The following is a 26,358-nucleotide window of genomic DNA, read 5'->3' as shown; positions in this document are numbered from 1 at the left end:
GGAAAGCCGAACCTCCGGAGAGAGGAGGAGCGTTTGGAACCGGAGCAGATGATACTGCCTGTTCCACCGGGAGAGAATCATTTGTTTAAGGGGCCTGGAGTGGAACTGGGCGTATTCCACCATATCGAATGTGGATACCATGGACCCCAGGACCTGCATCGCCTAGTGAATGGATACCCTCCGACTGTGAAGCAAATTGCGCACACCCAATTGCAGTGACATTATGTATTCGAGAATCCAGGAATCCCCCAGATGTACCATTTGGAGAGAGGAATAACTTTTTTCCAATTGACGAGCCAGCTGTGTGTTTGCAGGCAGTCCACAGTCAGCTGGAGATGGCGTTGTAACACAACCGGTGACTGTGCTAAAATTAAGAGGTTGTCTAGGTATGGCAGGATTCTGACTTCCTGACGTCTGAGGTGGGCTGCCATAACTGCCATCATTTTGTTTAAGAACCGAGGGGCCGTTGATAGACCAAAGGCAGCACCTGAAACTGGTAATGTTGCTGCAGAACAGCAAACCGTGGGTTGGAGCATTAGGCAAATGCACGTATGCATCCTGAATGTCCATAGAAACCATGAAATCCCCAGGCTACCGATATACAGAGTATCACTGACAGTGTACTACCAATACACAAGTATTACTGACACTGCACTACCGATACAGATAGCATTACTGACAGTGTACTACCAATACACAAGTATTACTGACACTGCACTACCGATACAGATAGCATTACTAACAGTGTACTACCAATACACAAGTATTACTGACAGTGTACTACCAATACACAAGTATTACAGACACTGCACTACCGATACAGATAGCATTACTGACAGTGTACTACCAATACACAAGTATTACTGACACTGCACTACCGATACACAAGTATTACTGACACTGCACTACCGATACAGATAGCATTACTGACAGTGTACTACCAATACACAAGTATTACTGACAGTGTACTACCAATACACAAGTATTACTGACACTGCACTACCGATACAGATAGCATTACTGACAGTGTACTACCAATACACAAGTATTGGTGACACTGCACTACCGATACACAGAGCATTACTGACAGTGCACTACCGATACACAGAGTATAACTTATATTGCACTACCGATACACAGAGTATTACTGACAGTGTACTACCGATACACAGAGCATTACTGACAGTGTACTACCGATAATCAGAGTATTACTCACAGTGCACTACCTATATTATTATTACTATAATTTATTTATATGGTGCCACAAATGTTCCGCAGCGCCTTACAAAGTACATAAACAAGTTGTAGACAAGCGACTTACAGAACAATACACTACAGGACCAGGATAATATATATTGCTACATTAGCGACCATAACACCCAGATAAGCAACAGAGCATAAGCACCAAGTCTTAGGTGCCCTAGTGGGGAGTAAGAAGTAGATGAAACTAAAGTAGGGAGAAGTACAAGAGGGTACAGGGCCCTGCTCGCAAGAGCTTACATTCTATACAGAGTATTACTGACAGTGTACTACCGATATACAGAGTATCACTGACAGTGCACTACCGATATACAGAGTATCACTGACAGTGCACTACCGATATACAGAGTATCACTGACAGTGCACTACCGATATACAGAGTATCACTGACAGTGCACTACCGATATACAGAGTATCACTGACAGTGCACTACCGATATACAGAGTATCACTGACAGTGCACTACCGATATACAGAGTATCACTGACAGTGCACTACCGATATACAGAGTATCACTGACAGTGCACTACCGATATACAGAGTATCACTGGCAGTGTACTACCGATACACAGAGCATTACTGACAGTGTACTATCGATACACAGAGTATTACTGACATGAGAGGGAAACTATCGATACACCGAGCATTACTGACCGTGTACTACCGATACACAGAGCATTACTAACAGTGCACTACCAAGATACTGTTGTACTCTCAGATACAGATCACAGAGATAGATTACTGCTGCTATACAGAGAGTACATACAGATCACACAGAGATTACTGCTGATATAAGAGGACTTATCTTACCTGGTTATGTCCTTTTCTTCAAACTCAAAAGGAAACACAGCTTTGACCATGGGTATAGGGTGAGCAGGCGGAGTCCGGGTACCATATAGTTAAACTTCTTCTCCCGGCAGCCCCGGCTCCTCCCCCCCCCAGCCAGACCAGTTAAGTTAGCAAACCCAAGGTAGGAGCGAGGAAGAGGAGAAGGAAGACCGTCCCACACTTACAGATGTGTCCACATACACCTTTATGTAAATTGTCTCTCAATTTGGCATGACATCAATTCTCATATGCTGTTGTGCCGTGATGTCTGTGGTGCAGCAAAGGTGCAATTCATACTTTCACCACTGGGTGGCCAGTGTATCATGTAATGTAGCACTTAATAGTGTTCAACCTATGTAGCAAAGATACAGTAGTGGTCTCCTTTGGATTTTAATAGAGGGCAACAAGGAGTTTTGAGGAGTGTTTATGTTAAGGTGCAATATGCATTTGCATCTAAATCACTGTACTAGCCGCTGAAACACTGTACTAGCACCAAAAACTGTCAGTTCCTGAAGAGACTGATTCTGTACTTCCCATCCAGCGGTATTGTGGCGTAGTGGTAGAGTCACTGCACATCACACTTGGCAATTGGGGTTTGAATCCCAGTGTAAACATTTTTTTTTTTTGCTCCAAAAATAAATTTATATAATTCAATAATATAATAACAATAACACTTTTTAGAATATCATCATATTTCATCTAGAGGCTGTGAACACCGTGTACACTATTAGGGGAATTCAATATGGAGCGAAAACTCAGTTTTTGCGTTAATATCACACCTATGACGTCATTATCGCAGGTTTTAGTTTTACACTGTATTCAATTTCAAAGACTTATCGCAGGTTCGAAAAGTCTTTGAAAAAAAACGGGGATAACTTTTCACCACTGAATAGGAGGCGAAAAAAGTGCAGAAATGGGGTTTAGGGGTGCAGGCTTAAAAAAAAAATAGCCTGCACCCCTGGGAATGACATTTTAAAAAGAACTGTGTCAAAAAAAAAAAAAAAAAATAGGGACACCCCAGAAAATAAATGTAAAAATTGGGGTGAAAAAAAAAAAAAAAAAAAGGGGAAAAAAAAAAAAGGGTTTATAAATAGGGAAATAGGTTCAGGGCTATTCTGCAAGTATGCGGCAGGTGTATTCTAGAATAGATTTATAGCGGCAGGTGTATTCTAGAATAGAATTATAGCGGCAGGTGCATTCTAGAATAGATTATTAGCCGCAGGTGTATTCTAGAATAGGATATTAGCGGCAGGTGTATTCTAGAATAGATTATTAGCGGCAGGTGTATTCTAGAATAGATTATTAGCGGCAGGTGTATTCTAGAATAGGATATTAGCGGCAGGTGTATTATAGAATAGATTTATAGCGGCAGGTGTATTCTAGAATAGATTATTAGCGGCAGGTGTATTCTAGAATAGATTATTAGCGGCAGGTGTATTCTAGAATAGGATATTAGCGGCAGGTGTATTATAGAATAGATTATTAGCGGCAGGTGTTTTCTAGAATAGATTATTAGCGGCAGGTGTATTCTAGAATAGATTATTAGCCGCAGGTGTATTCTAGAATAGGATATTAGCGGCAGGTGTATTCTAGAATAGATTATTAGCGGCAGGTGTATTCTAGAATAGATTATTAGCGGCAGGTGTATTCTAGAATAGGATATTAGCGGCAGGTGTATTATAGAATAGATTTATAGCGGCAGGTGTATTCTAGAATAGATTATTAGCGGCAGGTGTATTCTAGAATAGATTATTAGCGGCAGGTGTATTCTAGAATAGATTATTAGCGGCAGGTGTATTCTAGAATAGGATATTAGCGGCAGGTGTATTCTAGAATAGATTATAGCGGCAGGTGTATTCTAGAATAGGATATTAGCGGCAGGTGTATTCTAGAATAGATTATAGCAGCAGGTGTTTTCTAGAATAGATTATAGCGGCAGGTGTATTCTAGAATAGATTATAGCGGCAGGTGTTTTCTAGAATAGATTATAGCAGCAGGTGTTTTCTAGAATAGATTATAGCGGCAGGTGTATTCTAGAATAGATTATAGCGGCAGGTGTATTCTAGAATAGATTATAAGCGGCAGGTGTATTCTAGAATAGATTATAGCGGCAGGTGTTTTCTAGAATAGATTATTAGCGGCAGGTGTTTTCTAGAATAGATTATTAGCGGCAGGTGTTTTCTAGAATAGATTATAGCGGCAGGTGTATTCTAGAATAGATTATAGCGGCAGGTGTATTCTAGAATAGATTATTAGCGGCAGGTGTATTATAGAATAGATTATAGCGGCAGGTGTATTCTAGAATAGATTATAGCGGCAGGTGTTTTCTAGAATAGATTATAGCGGCAGGTGTATTCTAGAATAGATTATAGCGGCAGGTGTATTCTAGAATAGATTATAGCGGCAGGTGTATTATAGAATAGATTATTAGCGGCAGGTGTATTCTAGAATAGATTATTAGCGGCAGGTGTTTTCTAGAATAGATTATTAGCGGCAGGTGTATTCTAGAATAGGATATTAGCGGCAGGTGTATTCTAGAGTAGATTATTAGCGGCAGGTGTATTCTAGAATTATAGCGGCAGGTGCATTCTAGAATAGATTATTAGCGGCAGGTGTATTCTAGAATAGATTATTAGCGGCAGGTGTATTCTAGAGTAGATTATTAGCGGCAGGTGTATTCTAGAATAGATTATTAGCGGCAGGTGTATTCTTGTATGGGAACACTTAAAAAACGAAAAAAATAACCTAAGTGCTCTTCTGCATCACTTCTTCAATGTCGGAAAAAAAAACACCTGCTGCGGCTATTTAAATCCCCGACTTTCAATCAAAGGCTAAAACGGGGGTACCCATAGTGATCCCCCATGTTTTTACAACTTTAGGGGGGTCCTACAATTTTTTCCAGGAAAATGTCGTACTTTATCGCAAATCCCACTTCGCCAGGTCCCGTTTCGTAGATTTTATATTGAATACGAGGATAAAGCGGGCGCGCGCCCGATACTTTATCCCTGAAAAATCTACGATGTGGAGCACCATTTATCATACACAGTGACAGATGGGAGCTGATTGGCTGGAGCACCATTTATCATACACAGTGACAGTTGGGAGCTGATTGGCTGGAGCACCATTATCATACACAGTGACAGTTGGGAGCTGATTGGCTGGAGCACCATTTATCATACACAGTGACAGTTGGGAGGTGATTGGCTGGAGCACCATATATCATACACAGTGACAGTTGGGAGCTGATTGGCTGGAGCAACATTTATCATACACAGTGACAGTTGGGAGCTGATTGGCTGGAGCACCATTATCATACACAGTGACAGTTGGGAGCTGATTGGCTGGAGCACCATTTATCATACACAGTGACAGTTGGGAGCTGATTGGCTGGAGCACCATATATCATACACAGTGACAGTTGGGAGCTGATTGGCTGGAGCACCATTTATCATACACAGTGACAGTTGGGAGCTGATTGGCTGGAGCACCATTTATCATACACAGTGACAGTTGGGAGCTGATTGGCTGGAGCACCATTTATCATACACAGTGACAGTTGGGAGCTGATTGGCTGGAGCACTATTTATCATACACAGTGACAGTTGGGAGCTGATTGGCTGGAGCACCATTATCATACACAGTGACAGTTGGGAGCTGATTGGCTGGAGCAATGTTTATCATACACAGTGACAGATGGGAGCTGATTGGCTGGAGCAACATTTATCATACACAATGACAGTTGGGAGCTGATTGGCTGGAGCAATGTTTATCATACACAGTGACAGATGGGAGCTGATTGGCTGGAGCAACATTTATCATACACAATGACAGTTGGGAGCTGATTGGCTGGAGCACCATTTATCATACACAATGACAGTTGGGAGCTGATTGGCTGGAGCACCATTTATCATACACAGTGACAGTTGGGAGCTGATTGGCTGGAGCAATGTTTATCATACACAGTGACAGTTGGGAGCTGATTGGCTGGAGCAACATTTATCATACACAGTGACAGTTGGGAGGTGATTGGCTGGAGCACCATATATCATACACAGTGACAGTTGGGAGCTGATTGGCTGGAGCACCATTTATCATACACAGTGACAGTTGGGAGCTGATTGGCTGGAGCACCATTTATCATACACAGTGACAGATGGGAGCTGATTGGCTGGAGCACCATTTATCATACACAGTGACAGTTGGGAGCTGATTGGCTGGAGCACCATTATCATACACAGTGACAGTTGGGAGCTGATTGGCTGGAGCACCATTTATCATACACAGTGACAGTTGGGAGGTGATTGGCTGGAGCACCATATATCATACACAGTGACAGTTGGGAGCTGATTGGCTGGAGCACCATATATCATACACAGTGACAGTTGGGAGCTGATTGGCTGGAGCAACATTTATCATACACAGTGACAGTTGGGAGCTGATTGGCTGGAGCAACATTTATCATACACAGTGACAGTTGGGAGCTGATTGGCTGGAGCACCATTATCATACACAGTGACAGTTGGGAGCTGATTGGCTGGAGCACCATTTATCATACACAGTGACAGTTGGGAGCTGATTGGCTGGAGCACCATATATCATACACAGTGACAGTTGGGAGCTGATTGGCTGGAGCACCATTTATCATACACAGTGACAGTTGGGAGCTGATTGGCTGGAGCACCATTTATCATACACAGTGACAGTTGGGAGCTGATTGGCTGGAGCACCATTTATCATACACAGTGACAGTTGGGAGCTGATTGGCTGGAGCACTATTTATCATACACAGTGACAGTTGGGAGCTGATTGGCTGGAGCACCATTATCATACACAGTGACAGTTGGGAGCTGATTGGCTGGAGCAATGTTTATCATACACAGTGACAGATGGGAGCTGATTGGCTGGAGCAACATTTATCATACACAATGACAGTTGGGAGCTGATTGGCTGGAGCAATGTTTATCATACACAGTGACAGATGGGAGCTGATTGGCTGGAGCAACATTTATCATACACAATGACAGTTGGGAGCTGATTGGCTGGAGCACCATTTATCATACACAATGACAGTTGGGAGCTGATTGGCTGGAGCACCATTTATCATACACAGTGACAGTTGGGAGCTGATTGGCTGGAGCAATGTTTATCATACACAGTGACAGTTGGGAGCTGATTGGCTGGAGCAACATTTATCATACACAGTGACAGTTGGGAGGTGATTGGCTGGAGCACCATATATCATACACAGTGACAGTTGGGAGCTGATTGGCTGGAGCACTATTTATCATACACAGTGACAGTTGGGAGCTGATTGGCTGGAGCACCATTATCATACACAGTGACAGTTGGGAGCTGATTGGCTGGAGCAATGTTTATCATACACAGTGACAGATGGGAGCTGATTGGCTGGAGCAACATTTATCATACACAATGACAGTTGGGAGCTGATTGGCTGGAGCAATGTTTATCATACACAGTGACAGATGGGAGCTGATTGCCTGGAGCAACATTTATCATACACAATGACAGTTGGGAGCTGATTGGCTGGAGCACCATTTATCATACACAATGACAGTTGGGAGCTGATTGGCTGGAGCACCATTTATCATACACAGTGACAGTTGGGAGCTGATTGGCTGGAGCAATGTTTATCATACACAGTGACAGTTGGGAGCTGATTGGCTGGAGCAACATTTATCATACACAGTGACAGTTGGGAGGTGATTGGCTGGAGCACCATATATCATACACAGTGACAGTTGGGAGCTGATTGGCTGGAGCACCATATATCATACACAGTGACAGTTGGGAGCTGATTGGCTGGAGCAACATTTATCATACACAGTGACAGTTGGGAGCTGATTGGCTGGAGCAACATTTATCATACACAGTGACAGTTGGGAGCTGATTGGCTGGAGCAACATTTATCATACACAGTGAGTATCACTCGTTTTGGTGATAAAACTCGTCAATAAATGAGGACGTAGTATTTTAAAATGATTGGGACACCGATGATGGTGATAAAATGATGAGGACACAGTTAGCAACCCCTCGCACTGCCGACACAGCCAGCAAACCTGCACTAAAGACACCACTGGCACCCCCGCACTGCTGACACAGCCAGCAAACCTGCACTAAAGACACCACTGGCACCCCCGCACTGCTGACACAGCCAGCAAACCTGCACTAAAGACACCACTGGCACCCCCGCACTGCCGACACTGCGGTACCCTTCACTGAGGACACTGCCAGCACCACAGCACTGCCATTCCATATACTGAGGACACCGCCAGCACCACAGCACTGCCATTCCATATACTGAGGACACCGCCAGCACCGCAGCACTGCCATTCCATGTACTGAAGACACCGCCAGCACCACAGCACTGCCATTCCATGTACTGAGGACACCTTCAGCACCACAGCACCGCCATTCCATGTACTGAGGACACCGCCAGCACCGCAGCACTGCCATTCCATGTACTGAGGACACCGCCAGCACCGCAGCACTGCCATTCCATGTACTGAGGACACCGCCAGCACCGCAGCACTGCCATTCCATGTACTGAGGACACCGCCAGCACCGCAGCACTGCCATTCCATGTACTGAGGACACCGCCAGCACCGCAGCACTGCCATTCCATGTACTGAGGACACCGCCAGCACCGCAGCACTGCCATTCCATGTACTGAGGACACCGCCAGCACCACAGCACTGCCATTCCATGTACTGAGGACACCGTCAGCAACCCTGCTATGCCAACACTGCTGTCACAGTAAGTGCACTATTGGTGTATCCAACCCACACTGTATAACATACTGTATCCATGTTGGAAATTGGAAGCTGAACTGCCACATGTTAGTGCCGCCCACTGTGTCACTTAGCTTAGTCAGCCAGCTAGCTGGATGCAACCTTTTGGCCTTCACTAGATGATAAAAAGAATATTGTGAGGTGGTCAAAATTGATTGGAAATGACTGCAAATAAATGTTATTGAGGTTAATAATACTGTAGGAACAAAAACAGGCCCATTGTATCTGATTTTAGCTGTTTTTTTGATATTTTAATAAAAAATCCAGATCCAAAACCGAAACACAAAACACAAAACACCAAGGAAAAAATTCCAAAACCAGATTCAGATCCAATATACTGGAGCCATAAAATCACATTTTAGATAAATGACATAGAAAATAGCGCTTGGAAATATGGCTCTATATTTCATATGCTGAAAAAAAACTGTTGCTATATTTCTGCTGGAACTAGTTGTTCAGCAAGCAGGAAAATGATATACTTGTGAGCAAGCTAAGACCGAGGGTTGGTGGCGGGGGGAGGGGAAGTGGAGTGTAGAGAGGCTGTTACTGTGTTTTTGGGTAGGGGAGGAGGCACACAGAGCCATTGGAGCGGGGGAGGGAGCAGGAGAGCTGCTGCTATCACATTGCTGTGGGTGGGGAAGGGGAGCACACAGACCCAATTATGGGGATGGGGAGGATAGCTGCTTGGAGTATGTGCACAAGACATAGGATATCAAAAGAAAACATTGCAACTGAAGTACCAATGTTTTTAACATTGACTACAAAGATTGTTTAGACCTAAACATTGGTTCTAGAAGATCAATGTTGACCGATGTTTCTATATTTTAAAGTAAACTACTCTACCCGTAGGTACTTAAACATATAATACACTAATAGACTTCTGAAATCATTCTTATGTAATGTTTATTTTATAGAGGCTTGCAGTAGATACAGATTACAGTCCAGCACTTCAAAAAGACAGCAGCACTTAGAGGATATAAAAATGACAAAAGTCCTTTATTAGATCTGTAAAGACCTGGTACTACTTAGGCAGCCCTCCGGACACATTCAGGACCAGTGTACATGTGTGAGTGCATGTATGTGTGATAAAATGGTACTGTCTACAGTGTGTGTGTTCTGTGTTTTTTTTAATATTGCTTTTCCTGTGGAACTATGGGTACCAGCAAGCCCGTAATGTACCAGCATGTGGGGGAGGCTTGCTTGGACCTGCAGTTTCATAGCAAAAGAAAAATTATTTGTAACTATTTGAAATGCGCTACACTGCACTATCGACCTACCCCTAGATAGGGAGACCCCTTTATTGGGGCAGGGTCGGCTCCAGGGGTAACCGCGCCCTGTGCTGGATAGGTACAATGCACCCTTGTAATATCAGGATGGGGGTGAGCCCAGCACTTCATCACTAGCTGGGCTTCTCCTGGCACTGAATGGATGCTGACTGCATGCGCGCAGCATCCATTCAGCTACTCTGAGATCTGGCACCACCACACAGCTTCAGCGGTGGCGGTGCCCAACCTCCTGACCAGACCACCCACGGGACACTTCGGCCCATGGGTGGAACAGCAGGAAAGTGCTGTCCGGCTGAAAGCGGGATATTTGTAGGGGTGCACCCTCTATGGGTCAGCGCCCCTGTTCGACCGCACTGGTTGAACAACCCAAGAGTCGGCCCTGATTAGGGCGTCCTTAGCTCCCCAGGGATCCCCGGCCTGGGCTGATTAGCGGTCAGGGTTAATGCTTTGACTGGGGGGCCCAGTGAAAGGGCTCCCCTAGCTGTGGCATTAGCCCCCTCGCTAGAAAAAGTCTGGTGCTGGTTCTGAATAATACAGGGGGACCCTACTCCTTTTTTCCCCCTGTATTTCCAGAACCAGATCAGTGCCCAGTGCTAGTTGCGCACTGCCTCTATGTTGTTTGCCCCCCGTATTTTTGCAACCAGGGCTGGTTCTGACTAGCCCAGTGCCTGTTGTGCTTAAGTACAGGGGACCCGTATGTCATTTGTCCCCTGTATTTAATCAAAACCAGCACTGGGTCACTAATACCTCAGGGCTCTTTTGTGGAGGGGGGCATGCCATTTTTTATTTGTTTTCACAGGTTTTTTTTTACCACAGCAACACAGACGGGTCTCTCTGATCCCATCTATACTCTGTGTCAATGACCCAGATGCAAGTAGCACGGATCTCCTGGTCCATGCATGCATCTATGTCATTGATATACATAGCCGCACAGAGGGGTCTCACTGATCCCATCCATGCTTCTGTGCAGGGGTGTATCTAGGGGTCCGAGCGCCCCTGGCAAACTAATAGACTGGCGCCCCCCTCCAATGACTGCTTCTACTAAAAAAAAAAAAACACACACTGGGGGTAGTTTAATTCACACATGTGAAGAAATAGGGAGAGTATCATTTTTATTTCTCTTTGTAATATATATATATATATATATATATATCTTTTATAGAACTTACTCCATTGCAAACTACTATATATAAATTTATTTATGCAAAAAAACACAGGAAAAGCTTAAAAACATTGAATCAAAAACAAACAAAATGCATTATGGGTAACAATTTACATAAATTCAAATTGGGCTATCTATACCGCGCTACGCTTTTTAACAACTGATACCTACACTCTACCTTTAATTTACTGGGATGATAGATCTTTCATATTTTCCCACATAAGAATGAAGACAGTCCATATGTATCATGTCTTATTCCCAACACGGGGTTAGCCACCACCTAAAAAGATCATAGCCAGTCCCCCAAAATGACTGTAGAAATAGGGAGAATATATATATATATATATATATATATATATATATATATATATATATATATATATATATACATATACACACATATATATACATACACACACACATATACATATATACACACACACACATATATTTTTATTATTATTTTAATTTTTTTCAGTTATAACACTTACTACATGCAAGCACTGTTTATTAATTTCTATATGTCAACAACACAGGAAAAGAGGGCATTAATAACAAACAAGATGCATTGTGGGCAAGATAATTTGCATATATGCAAATTACCTTGCGAATAGAGCCTTGTGATTGATGTGGTGCTTGCGCTCTTTTCCTGCACAGTTGACATATTGGAATTAGTGAGTGGTGATTGGTATGTGTTAGGTATTGTGGGTGATGAAATATATTAGGGATAAAAATAAAAATAATTTACTCTCCATAATTTTAAATGTTTCTGATATAAAGGGAAATATAAGAAGGCTAATACATAGTAACAAGGAATGGAGAACACTGGTAAGCGCAGAGGAGACAGAAGGAGACCAGTGATCATTGCTGCAGCTGACTGCAGGACACTGCTAAGAGACAGGAGATCATGTGCTAGTGATGTCGGGCTTTCAAGGGCCAGCCAGGCCAATAGGAAGATACGCCCCTGCTTCTGTGTCATTGTACAAAAGTGTCTCAATACACAAAGGGCAACATTAATGAGTAGTAACAAAAGACAGGGGGAGGGCTAATGAAAATGTGATTTGTTGTCTATGGAAAATGTGCAGCCTTTCCTTTACAAAATGAATTCCTCCCCCCTCCCCTCTGTGTTGAGAAAAAGCAAAGTATTTACCTGGAGAAGGACATAAACATATTGTAAATTACTGATGGTCAGTTTTTGAATTATACTGTATATATATTGAATCATAAAAATGTAATTTTGGAGAAAAAAAAAATAGGTTTACACTGAGATTCAAACCTTAATTTCCTGGTGTGATGTGCAGTCACCTTACCACTATGCTATTACACCTACAGACAAATACTGAAGTCTTTTACCTCTTACATAGTGAAAATGAACTGAAACTGACAGCTTCTGTTCTAGATCCAGATAGGAATATAGCAACAGGTTTTTTTTTCAGCATATGAAATATGGAGATTTATTTCAAAGTGCTAATTTCTATCCTGTAGGACCTTTTACTGTATATGTAGCCAAAGTATGCAGGGAATTTTGTAAGCCTGTCTGGCGCTGCATACTGTATGTAAGCCTGTCTGTCACTGCAATGGGAGGTAGCTTACTGTATAGGATCTTCCTCTCCAGCTTACTACTTAGGCAGCCGCAGTACTTTTCTAAAAATGCCACCTGCTGTCTGAAAAGTGGTACTACACTATATTTCAGCCTCCTTACACATGTCCCGAAATGTACATCTTGGCGGGCCTGGTTATCCGATGCCATGAACGGCAGGCTATGGCTCAATTTTCACAAAGGTGTACGTGGACACATCTGTACTGGTCCAAACACCCAGAAACGCTAAAGGAGGACTGGAAACAGAGTAAATACCCTGCCAGCCTGGTGCATCAGGGTGGGCGGCCAGTGTCCCCTATGGAGCTCGAAGAAAAGGACTTAACCAGATAAGACGAGTTTTCTTTTCTTCTTCACGAACCACAGGGGACACAGCCTTAGACCATGGGACATCCCAAAGCTATCCCATTACGGGAGGGGTCGCGCTGGAGCTGCACCGATAACCCCTTCAGCCAAAAGCCGCTTTCGTGGCAGCGAAAGTGGAAAACAGAACCGGAATAAAAGCATGAGCGGAGGACCACAGGGCCTCTCTTACGAAGCTGCTCAGCCGAGGCACCGCTGGTAAGCCACCCAAGAAGCCCAATCCAGTGAAAAAAATCTGAATGTAAAGACGGACAGAAAGGACCGCCATCGCAAAAGCGTAACAAAACATCAAACAAAGCCAACTGACTAAGTCCCGTGTGGAATCCAGCCAGTCCCATTTAAGAAAATCGTATAGGACTAAAGTGGGGAAGAAACTCAAGTCCGAACCCTAAAGATCCGGGGGGCCGGCACAATCCAAAGAGGCCTCCTTCGTAGAAAAATAGGTGCCTGAGCACAGGTACAAAAAAGTCCTTGTAATGAAGGCATACGAGAGACGGAACTTCTGGCGGAATCCACCAGAAGGGCTTCCAGAACCCTGGTACTTGGTATACTATATGCTTTGATTTAGCCCTTTGAGCCACAGCAGCTTCAGAGCAGTATCTACATAGTCTGTGTTCGTGCCGAGATACCACCAAGGCGATGTCTGGCCAGCCCCAGCGAAGAACTAGGATCCGAAAAGGCATGTGGACAAAGACCCCATTTGCATGGGCTGGTGGCCGGGTAACCGAGGAAGCTCTCTTCCCCAACCCGGACTCTGGGGAGGAAGCCTACCGACAGAGCCGGAAGCTGACATACTGTCCAGAGGAGAACTCATTTCACCTTCTACAATGCGCCGTGAATGGGAGTGCCACTGGTTTATGTAGACAATGGCAGTCACGTAATCGGATTGAACCTGGATTGAACCAGGCACTAGGAGCAGCCGAAGCAGGCTGAAAATTGTTCGGAGACCTACAAAGTTGATCGGCACCCGGAGGATGTTCAATGTCCTGGAAGATTGTTGACATTGATGGTGAGGAGGACCCTGTGTGGAATCCCAAGGGGGGCGACCCCAGTGTAAGCGGGACGCCTGGACCACCAGAGGAAAAGCCTAACCTCCCAGGAAGGTGTGAGCTATTGGTGGGAACTGTTCCACAGGGACAATCTTTCATCCGAAGAGGCTGGGAGAAACTGGGCATACTCCGTCATGACGAATGTGGAGACAAACGATCCCAGGATTTGCATGAACGTGTATTGACACTCCGCGAAACCTTGTGAATCCTTCATATGGTACATCTCCTGCAACGGAGTCCAGGTGTGATACATCCCAGTGATGATCTTTCTGTGGGACTGAAGAGACCTAATGAGAGACCACTGTGTTCCTTGAAAACATCTGGAGGCCTGACAAGGATCAGAAGGTCGTTTAGAGTAGGTAGATACATGACGCCACTGCAGCATAAATGATTTACCATGACTTTCGCTAAAAGTTTATGGGCTCTGGAAAGACCAAATGGAAATGTCTGAAAATTAAAATGCTCCTCTCGGACCGCTAGCCAGAGGAAAACTCTCGTGACTGGGCCGGACAGGAACCAGGAAAAAGGCCTCCCGGAAAACAAAGGCGGCCCCGAGAATGATGGATAGAGCAGTGATTCCCAACCACAGTCCTCAAGGCACACTAACAGTCCTGGTTTTGGTGATATCCATGCTAAAACACAGATGGTTTAATCAAAATAACTGAGGTACTAATTAAGGTGCTCAAGTATGGCTATCCATAAAACCTGGTCTCTTAGTGTGCCTTGAGGACCGTGGTTGGGAACCCCTGGTTCACCAAAAAGCCTGTTGAGGAATTCCAGGTGAACGACGAAGAGACTGGCCAAAGTCCCACTCAGGAGGCCAGCAGGGCGTGACCAGTAGGAAAGAAATAGGATCAAAAGCCGTTCCTGAACGGCTACTGCATAGCCCCAGGAGGGAAGAACTGTAGTGGGAATAAAACATAGGACCTCAGAGCTGTGAGGCAGTAATGAGCCTGAAGTGCGGTTCCTGTCCAGTCTGAGCTGGAAAGATGCAGACACCTGCGATTAAAGCGAGAATGGCGGCATCCCTGGCTCCTAAGGCAGAATGCTATCAGGTACCCAGCTAGGCCCCAGTAGGGATAGTAGTACGGGAAGCGGGCCCTGGGGTTCTGCGTGACGGGCACACTCTGACACTGCAGAGGATACACACTAGCCCTTAGCCAGCTGCAACCTTACCTATATGAGCGGTATCCAGGCCGGCCCGAGGTGGAAGTCATGGCTGACTGACACTCTGGCTGCGAATCACAGGACACAGAGCCCATGGTGGTCCGGACCCCGAGGAGAGAGTACAGAGGTACAAGTCCTGCAGTTACACAGCACTGAGGCACCCCCATCCCTGGGTGCTGTGCCCTTGGAGACCCTAAATAAAAGGGGGAGTGCAATGAACGTGACCTCACCCCACAATAATCGGGATTTACAGATAAGGGATTTACTAATCAGAATAAACTGAAAAATATAATGTATGAACACAAATACTGTACATGCAGAGAGACATTCAATGCTGCATATTAATGGGCAGTAACTGCTCAGCAATCCAAACCCCAGCCAGTAGGAAGGAGCGTAGTGTATACCTGACCCCATGGGAATAGGTACACAGGGAGACGGGCGCACGTTACTGCTCTCCATACACTGACTGACGCAGGCACAGGGTAACATGGCCGCTCAGTGTCTCAGTTGGGAGGAGAGAGAGGGGGCAGAAGCCCTGTGGCATGGCTGTCGCAGTGAGGGAGGGCGCCAAGCGAGCGGGGAGGGGCTGAATGGGGAGAGTCTACCTCCCCCTAGCTGATACTAGACGTCCCAGGGCAATGGCTGCTTCTAACGAATCGCCCCATTGCTTGTGCCCTGGTGATCTAGCGGAGGCGCCAGGCGGCCTGGGTACCGCCGATGGTCTCCCACACTGGTGGTAACAGCCGCTGCAAGATCTTACATCTGAGCACTCTGTGCTCCTTCCCCGATGTCGGGTCCCCGGTGTGCGCTGTGGGACTGGCGGAGGTCACTGACCCGCTCGCCACTGCAGCAGCCACCTGCGATGAGGGTCAGTGGAGCGGCAGTGCGGGCGTCCTATAGGATGCCTAGCGTTGCCCACTTATAGCCAAAGGTAGATAAGATAAATAATAATTAAATCAAAAAGGAGTTTAGACTGCAGAGCACCAAACTGAACTGAGCTGCCTGGGGCATAGGGGGGAGGAGCCGGGGCTGCTGGGAGAAGAAGTTTAACTATTTGGTGCCCAGACCCCTCCTGCTCACCCTATACCCATGGTCTAAGCCTGTGTCCCCTATGGTTGGTGAGGGAGAAATAGAGAGAACCACTTTGCCCTTTAGAGAAAAAAACTGGGACAGGTCAGAAAAACAAAGATGGCGTCAGTGAACCCACCTGACTGCGAGACATGAGATGACCTCATTACCACATGGCTCAGTGAGTAAAGGCAGACAGCTGAGTCCATCCCACTTGGTGAGGTAACAGGGCGGAGGGCGACGCTCCCTCTTATACGGAATCTGTACAGTGTAGAGCCGGAGGCCATTTCCCTGGTCTGCTCCTTTCCCAAACCTAAAGATCAAAGGTCACAGAGTTATCAGAACTATAGCGTATGACAGTGTACCCGGTCCTCTCCCCCCAATCCTGGGTGTATGACAGTGTACCATGTCCTCTCCCGCCCATCCTGGGTGTATGACAGTGTACCCTGTCCTCTCCCCCCCATCCTGGGTATATGACAGTGTACCCTGTCCTCTCCCCCCCATCCTGGGTATATGACAGTGTACCCTGTCCTCTCCCCCCCATCCTGGGTGTATGACAGTGTACCCTGTCCTCTCCCTCCCATCCTGGGTGTATGACAGTGTACCCTGTCCTCTCCCTCCCATCCTGGGTGTATGACAGTGTACCCTGTCCTCTCCCCCCCATCCTGGGTGTATGACAGTGTACCCTGTCCTCTCCCCCCCATCCTGGGTGTATGACAGTGTACCCTGTCCTCTCCCTCCCATCCTGGGTGTATGACAGTGTACCCTGTCCTCTCCCTCCCATCCTGGGTGTATGACAGTGTACCCTCTCCTCTCCCTCCCATCCTGGGTGTATGACAGTGTACCCTGTCCTCTCCCTCCCATGCAGGGTGCATGACAGTGTACCCTGTCCTCTCCCTCCCATCCTGGGTGTATGACAGTGTACCCTGTCCTCTCCCGCCCATCCTGAGTATATGACAGTGTACCCTGTGCTCTCCCTCCCATCCTGGGTGTATGACAGTGTACCCTGTGCTCTCCCTCCCATGCAGGGTATATGACAGTGTACCCTGTCCTCTCCCTCCCATGCAGGGTGTATGACAGTGTACCTTGTACTCTCCCTCCCATGCAGGGTGTATGACAGTGTACCCTGTGCTCTCCCTCCCATGCAGGGTATATGACAGTGTACCCTGTGCTCTCCCTCCCATGCAGGGTATATGACAGTGTACTCCTCACCTGCACACTCGGTATCTGTACATTTTGTCTGGGATATTTGGTAGATTTTCGTTCCATTGAAGCTCAGACAGAAGCTGATCAGCCTCCCACACACAGCAGCGGAAATCCTGCCCGACCGTCACCACCTGCAGCACCAAAACCCATTATATACCCAGCTCATCCGATCCCCAAACACATTTACTGACAGCTCAGAACAGTGACCACATACCCCCCACAAATATCAGCTGGTGTGTTAGTGATGTAAGAAGCCGGCGTTCCCCGCCCGTAGTGCTAGAGCTAGACAATGACGGGTATCCCGTGTGTTACTGATGTAAGAAGCCAGCGTTCCCCGCCCGTAGTGCTAGAGCTAGACAATGACGGGTATCCCGTGTGTTACTGATGTAAGAAGCCGGCGTTCCCCGCCCGTAGTGCTAGAGCTAGACAATGACGGGTATCCCGTGTGTTAGTGATGTAAGAAGCCGGCGTTCCCCGCCCGTAGTGCTAGAGCTAGACAATGACGGGTATCCCGTGTGTTACTGATGTAAGAAGCCGGCGTTCCCCGCCCATAGTACTAGAGCTAGACAATGACGGGTATCCCGTGTGTTAGTGATGTAAGAAGCCGGCGTTCCCCGCCCGTAGTGCTAGAGCTAGACAATGACGGGTATCCCGTGTGTTACTGATGTAAGAAGCCGGCGTTCCCCGCCCATAGTGCTAGAGCTAGACAATGACGGGTATCCCGTGTGTTAGTGATGTAAGAAGCCGGCGTTCCCCGCCCGTAGTGCTAGAGCTAGACAATGACGGGTATCCCGTGTGTTACTGATGTAAGAAGCCGGCGTTCCCCGCCCGTAGTGCTAGAGCTAGACAATGACGGGTATCCCGTGTGTTAGTGATGTAAGAAGCCGGCGTTCCCCGCCCATAGTGCTAGAGCTAGACAATGACGGGTATCCCGTGTGTTACTGATGTAAGAAGCCGGCGTTCCCCGCCCATAGTGCTAGAGCTAGACAATGACGGGTATCCCGTGTGTTAGTGATGTAAGAAGCCGGCGTTCCCCGCCCGTAGTGCTAGAGCTAGACAATGACGGGTATCCCGTGTGTTAGTGATGTAAGAAGCCGGCGTTCCCCGCCCGTAGTGCTAGAGCTAGACAATGACGGGTATCCCGTGTGTTAGTGATGTAAGAAGCCGGCGTTCCCCGCCCGTAGTGCTAGAGCTAGACAATGACGGGTATCCCGTGTGTTAGTGATGTAAGAAGCCGGCGTTCCCCGCCCGTAGTGCTAGAGCTAGACAATGACGGGTATCCCGTGTGTTAGTGATGTAAGAAGCCGGCGTTCCCCGCCCGTAGTGCTAGAGCTAGACAATGACGGGTATCCCGTGTGTTAGTGATGTAAGAAGCCGGCGTTCCCCGCCCGTAGTGCTAGAGCTAGACAATGACGGGTATCCCGTGTGTTAGTGATGTAAGAAGCCGGCGTTCCCCGCCCGTAGTGCTAGAGCTAGACAATGACGGGTATCCCGTGTGTTACTGATGTAAGAAGCCGGCGTTCCCCGCCCGTAGTGCTAGAGCTAGACAATGACGGGTATCCCGTGTGTTAGTGATGTAAGAAGCCGGCGTTCCCCGCCCGTAGTGCTAGAGCTAGACAATGACGGGTATCCCGTGTGTTAGTGATGTAAGAAGCCGGCGTTCCCCGCCCATAGTGCTAGAGCTAGACAATGACGGGTATCCCGTGTGTTAGTGATGTAAGAAGCCGGCGTTCCCCGCCCGTAGTGCTAGAGCTAGACAATGACGGGTATCCCGTGTGTTAGTGATGCAAGAAGCCGGCGTTCCCCGCCCGTAGTGCTAGAGCTAGACAATGACGGGTATCCCGTGTGTTACTGATGTAAGAAGCCGGCGTTCCCCGCCCGTAGTGCTAGAGCTAGACAATGACGGGTATCCCGTGTGTTACTGATGTAAGAAGCCGGCGTTCCCCGCCCGTAGTGCTAGAGCTAGACAATGACGGGTATCCCGTGTGTTACTGATGTAAGAAGCCGGCGTTCCCCGCCCGTAGTGCTAGAGCTAGACAATGACGGGTATCCCGTGTGTTACTGATGTAAGAAGCCGGCGTTCCCCGCCCGTAGTGCTAGAGCTAGACAATGACGGGTATCCCGTGTGTTACTGATGTAAGAAGCCGGCGTTCCCCGCCCGTAGTGCTAGAGCTAGACAATGACGGGTATCCCGTGTGTTACTGATGTAAGAAGCCGGCGTTCCCCGCCCGTAGTGCTAGAGCTAGACAATGACGGGTATCCCGTGTGTTACTGATGTAAGAAGCCGGCGTTCGTCGCCCGTAGTGCTAGAGTTAGACAATGACGGGTATCCCGTGTGTTACTGATGTAAGAAGCCGGCATTCCCCGCCCGTAGTGCTAGAGCTAGACAATGACGGGTATCCCGTGTGTTAGTGATGTAAGAAGCCGGCGTTCCCCGCCCGTAGTGCTAGAGCTAGACAATGACGGGTATCCCGTGTGTTAGTGATGTAAGAAGCCGGCGTTCCCCGCCCGTAGTGCTAGAGCTAGACAATGACGGGTATCCCGTGTGTTAGTGATGTAAGAAGCCGGCGTTCCCCGCCCGTAGTGCTAGAGCTAGACAATGACGGGTATCCCGTGTGTTACTGATGTAAGAAGCCGGCGTTCCCCGCCCGTAGTGCTAGAGCTAGACAATGACGGGTATCCCGTGTGTTACTGATGTAAGAAGCCGGCGTTCCCCGCCCGTAGTACTAGAGCTAGACAATGACGGGTATCCCGTGTGTTAGTGATGTAAGAAGCCGGCGTTCCCCGCCCGTAGTGCTAGAGCTAGACAATGACGGGTATCCCGTGTGTTACTGATGTAAGAAGCCGGCGTTCCCCGCCCGTAGTGCTAGAGCTAGACAATGACGGGTATCCTGTGTGTTAGTGATGTAAGAAGCCGGCGTTCCCCGCCCATAGTGCTAGAGCTAGACAATGACGGGTATCCCGTGTGTTAGTAATGTAAGAAGCCGGCGTTCCCCGCCCGTAGTGCTAGAGCTAGACAATGACGGGTATCCCGTGTGTTACTGATGTAAGAAGCCAGCGTTCCCCCCCCGTAGTGCTAGAGCTAGACAATGACGGGTATCCCGTGTGTTACTAATGTAAGAAGCCAGCGTTCCCCGCCCGTAGTGCTAGAGCTAGGCAATGACGGGTATCCCGTGTGTTACTAATGTAAGAAGCCAGCGTAATAGAAATTTGCTCCCAAACACTAGAAAACGGACCAGAATTTTCTTCCCACCAGACAGCTTACACAGATAATTGTATAGTGTATCCTCAGCATTCGGATTGGATAAATGAAGTAATTAAGACATAACGTTTAATACATGATCATTAATGTAGTTGCCTCTTGCCACCAAGTAAGCATTTACACATATTTAGAAAACATTTTCAAAACTCCCGTCTCTACCGCGACTCTAGAAAAAATATGAGATATGGTAAGAACTTACCCTTCTTATCTCTATTTCTACGAAGTCCATAGGGTTCCACAGGATACCTTGGGGTATAGGTGTGACGTCAGTCATCGGGCACCATAGAGTTAAGCTTTCAGCCTCCCAGGATGCACTAGGGTCCCCCTCCTATACCCCGCCCCCGAGCCAAGGCACCTCAGTTAGTTACCAAGCCATAGGCCGGAGGAGGAGAAGGCAGAGAGAGAACAAAGATCTGGACACACACAAGAATCACATTCTCACCAGAGAGAGACGGAAAACCAGTGACCAGAGCAAAGCCCATCTGCAGCACAGGTGCGACAGGGCGGGAGTCCTGTGGAACCCTATGGACTTCGTAGAAATAGAGATAACAAAGGTAAGTTCTTACCATATCTCATATTTTCTACTTCAGGGTCCATAGGGTATCCACAGGATACCTTGGGGATGTCCCAAAGCAGTATCCTTTAAGGGTGGGGACGCTCCTGTGCAGAAAGGAGAATCCGCCGCCCGAAGGAAGCATCCTGAGAGGCAAAGGTGTCAAACCTGTAATACCTCACGAAGGTATGGACAGAGGACCACGTAGCAGCCTTGCAGATCTGGACTGCAGAGGCACCACGTCGAGCTGCCCACGAAGGACCCACAGACCTAGTGGAATGAGCCTTCACAGAAGGAGGAACCGGCAGGCCTTCATGAAGATAAGCTTCAGAAATAGCCATACGGATCCAGGCCGCCAAAGTTTGCTTTGAAGCAGGCCAACCCTTTTTACGGAAGCCATAGAGGACAAACAAGGCGTCAGACTTCCTAAACGAAGAAGTGCGGTCAACATAAGTCCTTAAGGCCCGCACAACATCCAAAGAGGCCTCACCCACGGAAAGACCAGGTGAGTTAAAGGCCGGAACAACGATTTCCTCGTTAACATGAAACTGGGAAACAACTTTGGGAAGAAACTCGGGCCGAGTGCGGAGCACTGCCCTGTTCCCATGAAAAACCAAGAAAGGGGGTTTACAAGAAAGAGCCCCTAAATCAGAAACACGTCTGGCCGAAGCAATAGCCAGAAGGAAAACAGTCTTAGCTGTTAGCCATTTAAGATCCACTGAGCCCAGTGGTTCAAACGGAGGTCCCTGGAGAGCCCTCAGGACCACAGCCAAATCCCAAGGCGCCACAGGTGGAACAAAGGGCGGCTGAATGCGGAGAACACCTTGCATAAAGGTGCGCACATCCGGGATTGTAGCAATCCTACGGTGAAACCAGACAGACAGGGCCGAAACCTGTACCTTCAAAGAAGCAAGGCGAAGCCCATGATCTAGTCCCGCTTGTAGGAAGGCGAGTATCCGAGACAGACGAAATTCCCGCAGTGCATAACCTCTCGGTCGACACCAGTGGAAGAACGTATGCCACACGCGATGGTATATCCTCGCGGAAGACGGCTTCCGAGCTCGTAACATGGTACGCACCACAGAGCTGGAAAACCCCCTGGACCTCAGCATGGCTGTCTCAACAGCCACGCCGTCAAAGACAGCCGAGTCAGGTCCGGGTGAAGACAAGGACCCTGTGACAGAAGGTCCGGTCGTAGCAGCAACCGCAGAGGACTGTCCACGGACAGACCCTGAAGGTCTGAGAACCAGTGCCGTCTGGGCCACGCGGGAGCTATCAACAGGAGCGTCCCTCCTTCCTGTTTGAATTTCCGGATTACCCGTGGAAGAAGGGAGACCGGAGGGAACAGGTATGCGAACCGGAACGTCCACCGGATGGACAGAGCATCCACCAGAGATGCCCCTTCGTCTCTTGTGCGAGACCCGTACACCGGCAACTTGTTGTTGTGCCGGGACGCCATGAGGTCGATCTCTGGAAGACCCCATCTGTCCACCAGCAGTTGAAAAACGTCCGGGTGCAGGGACCATTCCCCCGGATGAACGTCCTGGCGACTTAGAAAGTCTGCCTCCCAATTTAGCACTCCCGGGATGAAGACCGCTGATATGGCCGGAAGATTGCGCTCCGCCCATACCAGGATCCGAGAGACCTCCACGAGAGCCGCCCGACTTCGGGTTCCTCCTTGCCTGTTTATGTAGGCCACGGTGGTAGCGTTGTCCGACTGGACCTGTACCGGACGACCCTGGAGAACCCGATGTGCCTGCTGGAGAGCATTGAAGACCGCACGGAGTTCCAAGATATTGATTGGAAGCTCCGCTTCTGTCGGCGTCCACCTGCCCTGGAACAAGTGTGGACCCGAAACTGCTCCCCAGCCCCGAAGACTGGCATCCGTTGTCAACAGGACCCAATTTGGAAAACAGAACGGACGTCCCTTGCTGAGATGGGTCGTCTGTAACCACCAGGCAAGGGACAGGCGAACCTCCGGGGTGAGCACAATCGTCTGGGACTTAAGAGACTGAGGCAGTCCATTCCACTTGGACAGGATCAGGTGCTGCAGAGGTCTGGAGTGAAACTGGGCATATTCCACCATGTCGAACACCCACCATGGAGCCCAGTAACCTCATTGCCGAGTGTAGAGACACCCGGCGGCTGTGCAGACAACTGCGCACCCTCGACTGTAAAGCAGAGATCTTTTCCCCCGTCACGAAGATCCTTTGCTGTCCCGAGTCCAATAAGGCTCCGAGGTGCAGAATCCGCCGAGACGGGATTAGAGTGGACTTCTGCCAGTTGATTAGCCAGCCGTGCCGTTGCAGTAGCGCAATGGTCAGGTCCAAGTGGCGTAGAAGGAGCTCTGGAGATCCTGCCACCAATAAAAGGTCGTCCAAGTACGGCAACATGCGGACTCCCTGCAGCCGCAGAGAAGCCGCCAAGACCGCCATCACCTTGGTGAACACACGTGGTGCTGTCGCCAGGCCAAAAGGTAACGCCCGAAACTGGAAGTGGTCGCTGCGGATTGCAAACCTGAGGAACTGTTGATGGCGCAAAAGAATAGGGACATGCAGGTAAGCGTCCTGTATGTCCAATGACACCATGTAGTCCCCAGGTTCCAGCGCCAGAATGATGGACCGTAGGGTCTCCATCCGAAACTTTGGTACCCGCAAAGACTTGTTGAGAGCCTTGAGGTTGAGAATCGGACGATACGACCCATTGGGTTTCTGTACCAAAAAAAGATTTGAATAGAAACCCTGGCCCCTCTGGGAGAATGGAACAGGCACTATAACTCCAGCCTGGAGCATAGTGTGCAATACCTTCCGCAGCTCGGTAGCCTTGTTCCGGTCTGATGGTAGACCCGTGGTGAAGAATCGAGCCGGGGGTCTGTGCCGGAAAGAGAGGGCGTACCCGTGGGAGACCACCTCGAGAACCCAAGTGTCTGTCGTAGTGACCGACCAACACTGGGCGAACTGCAGCAGGCGGCCTCCCACTTTGGGATCCCCCAAAGGGAGGCCCGGACCGTCAGGCCGCAGGCTTGTCATCTGGCTTAGGGGCCGGACGTCTGGTACTCCATGCCTGCTTCCGGGGCTTGGCCGATTTCTTAGGGCCAGCCTGTCGAGGAAAAGACTGTGGTTTGGGCCTGCCCTGGGCCCTATAAGACCGAAAGGACGATGATCCAGAACCAGAAGGAGCAGCGGCCGATGGGAGACAAGCCGATTTGGCTGCCGCCAGTGTGGCCACAATCTTGTCCAGATCCGGACCGAAGAGAACTTCTCCGGTAAATGGCAACGCCTCCAAATCTGCGTCCGCCTTCCAGGATCGCAGCCAGAAGGTGCGACGAGCAGCCACCGTTGCTGAAGAAATTCACATACAGTAAGTGGAGTAGGGGTATTATTGTGTTGTGTGTGCAGAACGGGACTTTACAATAAGTGGAGTAGGGGTATTATTGTGTTGTGTGTGCAAAACGGGACTTTACAATAAGAGGAGGGGTATTATTGTGTTGTGTGCAGAACGGGACTTTACAATAAGTGGAGTAGGGGTATTATTGCGTTGTGTGCAGAACGGGACTTTACAATAAGTGGAGTAGGGGTATTATTGCGTTGTGTGCAGAACGGGACTTTACAATAAGTGGAGTAGGGGTATTATTGTGTTGTGTGCAGAACGGGACTTTACAATAAGTGGAGTAGGGGTATTATTGTGTTGTGTGCAGAACGGGACTTTACAATAAGTGGAGTAGGGGTATTATTGTGTTGTGTGTGCAGAACGGGACTTTACAATAAGTGGAGTAGGGGTATTATTGTGTTGTGTGCAGAACGGGACTTTACAATAAGTGGAGTAGGGGTATTATTGTGTTGTGTGCAGAACGGGACTTTACAATAAGTGGAGTAGGGGTATTATTGTGTTGTGTGTGCAGAACGGGACTTTACAATAAGTGGAGTAGGGGTATTATTGTGTTGTGTGCAGAACGGGACTTTACAATAACTGTAGTAGGCGTTTTGAGGTACTGTGGACCCTACACACCCAGTACTAACAAAAGCAATTACAGGGTTATATGAACTGTATGCAGATGATTATAATCACCAATAAGGATAGGATAAGGTGCGGTAACTGGGGTATAATCAATGTGTGTAAATGCTTAACAGTATAACAATATATGTGATACTGTATTTACTTCAACATCTGTACAGACGTTGTGACCTTGGTAACGATAATGCTTTAATACTCAGCTATGTTGCACACAATAAATGCTCCTCCGTTGTCAAAGCATCTTTCTCTTTTCCTCTATTGACTGGTGATTATCTCTAGTAGAGTAATTCTCTCATTAGGGGTCCGATGTCGCTGGGTAACAACAGTAGAGCTGAAAATGTGAGGAATATCCCTGTCACACTGTTGTTTCTAAGGGCAACCGGCTCTTCACCAATCTCTCCCCCCTCACAGATGGCCAGTGAGGAGCAGCAGAATTAGGGACCCTCCTCATTTTCCTACATCGAGGTGACCATACAGCAGGGACAAACACGATCATTTACATTTCACCTATTCATGCCAAACTACATGTGTCATTATTATATATATCTCACCAGAGAGTCTGTGTATTGTGTGAGGAGGTCGCTGCACCTCTTACCTCTCACATTAATAATGGTTTCTGACCTATGTCTTTTATCAGGTTCCGTTTGGACTCCCCGTATCGGCAAGAATGTTTATTTCCATGTGATGTGGCCTAAACTATTCTGCCGATCATTTGCCGGAAACGAGGGGATATGA

General features: G+C 47.9%; 1 protein-coding gene across 2 annotated transcripts in view; it reads right to left on the bottom strand.

The window, feature by feature from the left end:
* The window catches only part of PREB (prolactin regulatory element binding), a 61,612-nt gene that overhangs the window by 17,409 nt on the left and 17,845 nt on the right, over positions 1–26,358 (bottom strand). For both annotated transcript variants that reach the window (XM_088463606.1, XM_088463607.1), the window contains exons 6-7: positions 17,801–17,925; positions 16,728–16,901 (exon numbers count right to left, since the gene is read on the bottom strand). In XM_088463606.1, the coding sequence (XP_088319732.1) occupies positions 16,728–16,901; positions 17,801–17,925 (299 nt within the window). The remainder of the gene's footprint in view (positions 1–16,727; positions 16,902–17,800; positions 17,926–26,358) is intronic.

This window comes from Taudactylus pleione, unplaced genomic scaffold (genome assembly GCF_031769625.1).
Source record: "Taudactylus pleione unplaced genomic scaffold, aTauple2 ptg001416l, whole genome shotgun sequence".
In the NCBI taxonomy this organism is placed as follows: domain Eukaryota; kingdom Metazoa; phylum Chordata; class Amphibia; order Anura; family Myobatrachidae; genus Taudactylus; species Taudactylus pleione.
This window is presented reverse-complemented; position numbering and strand designations above follow the sequence as displayed.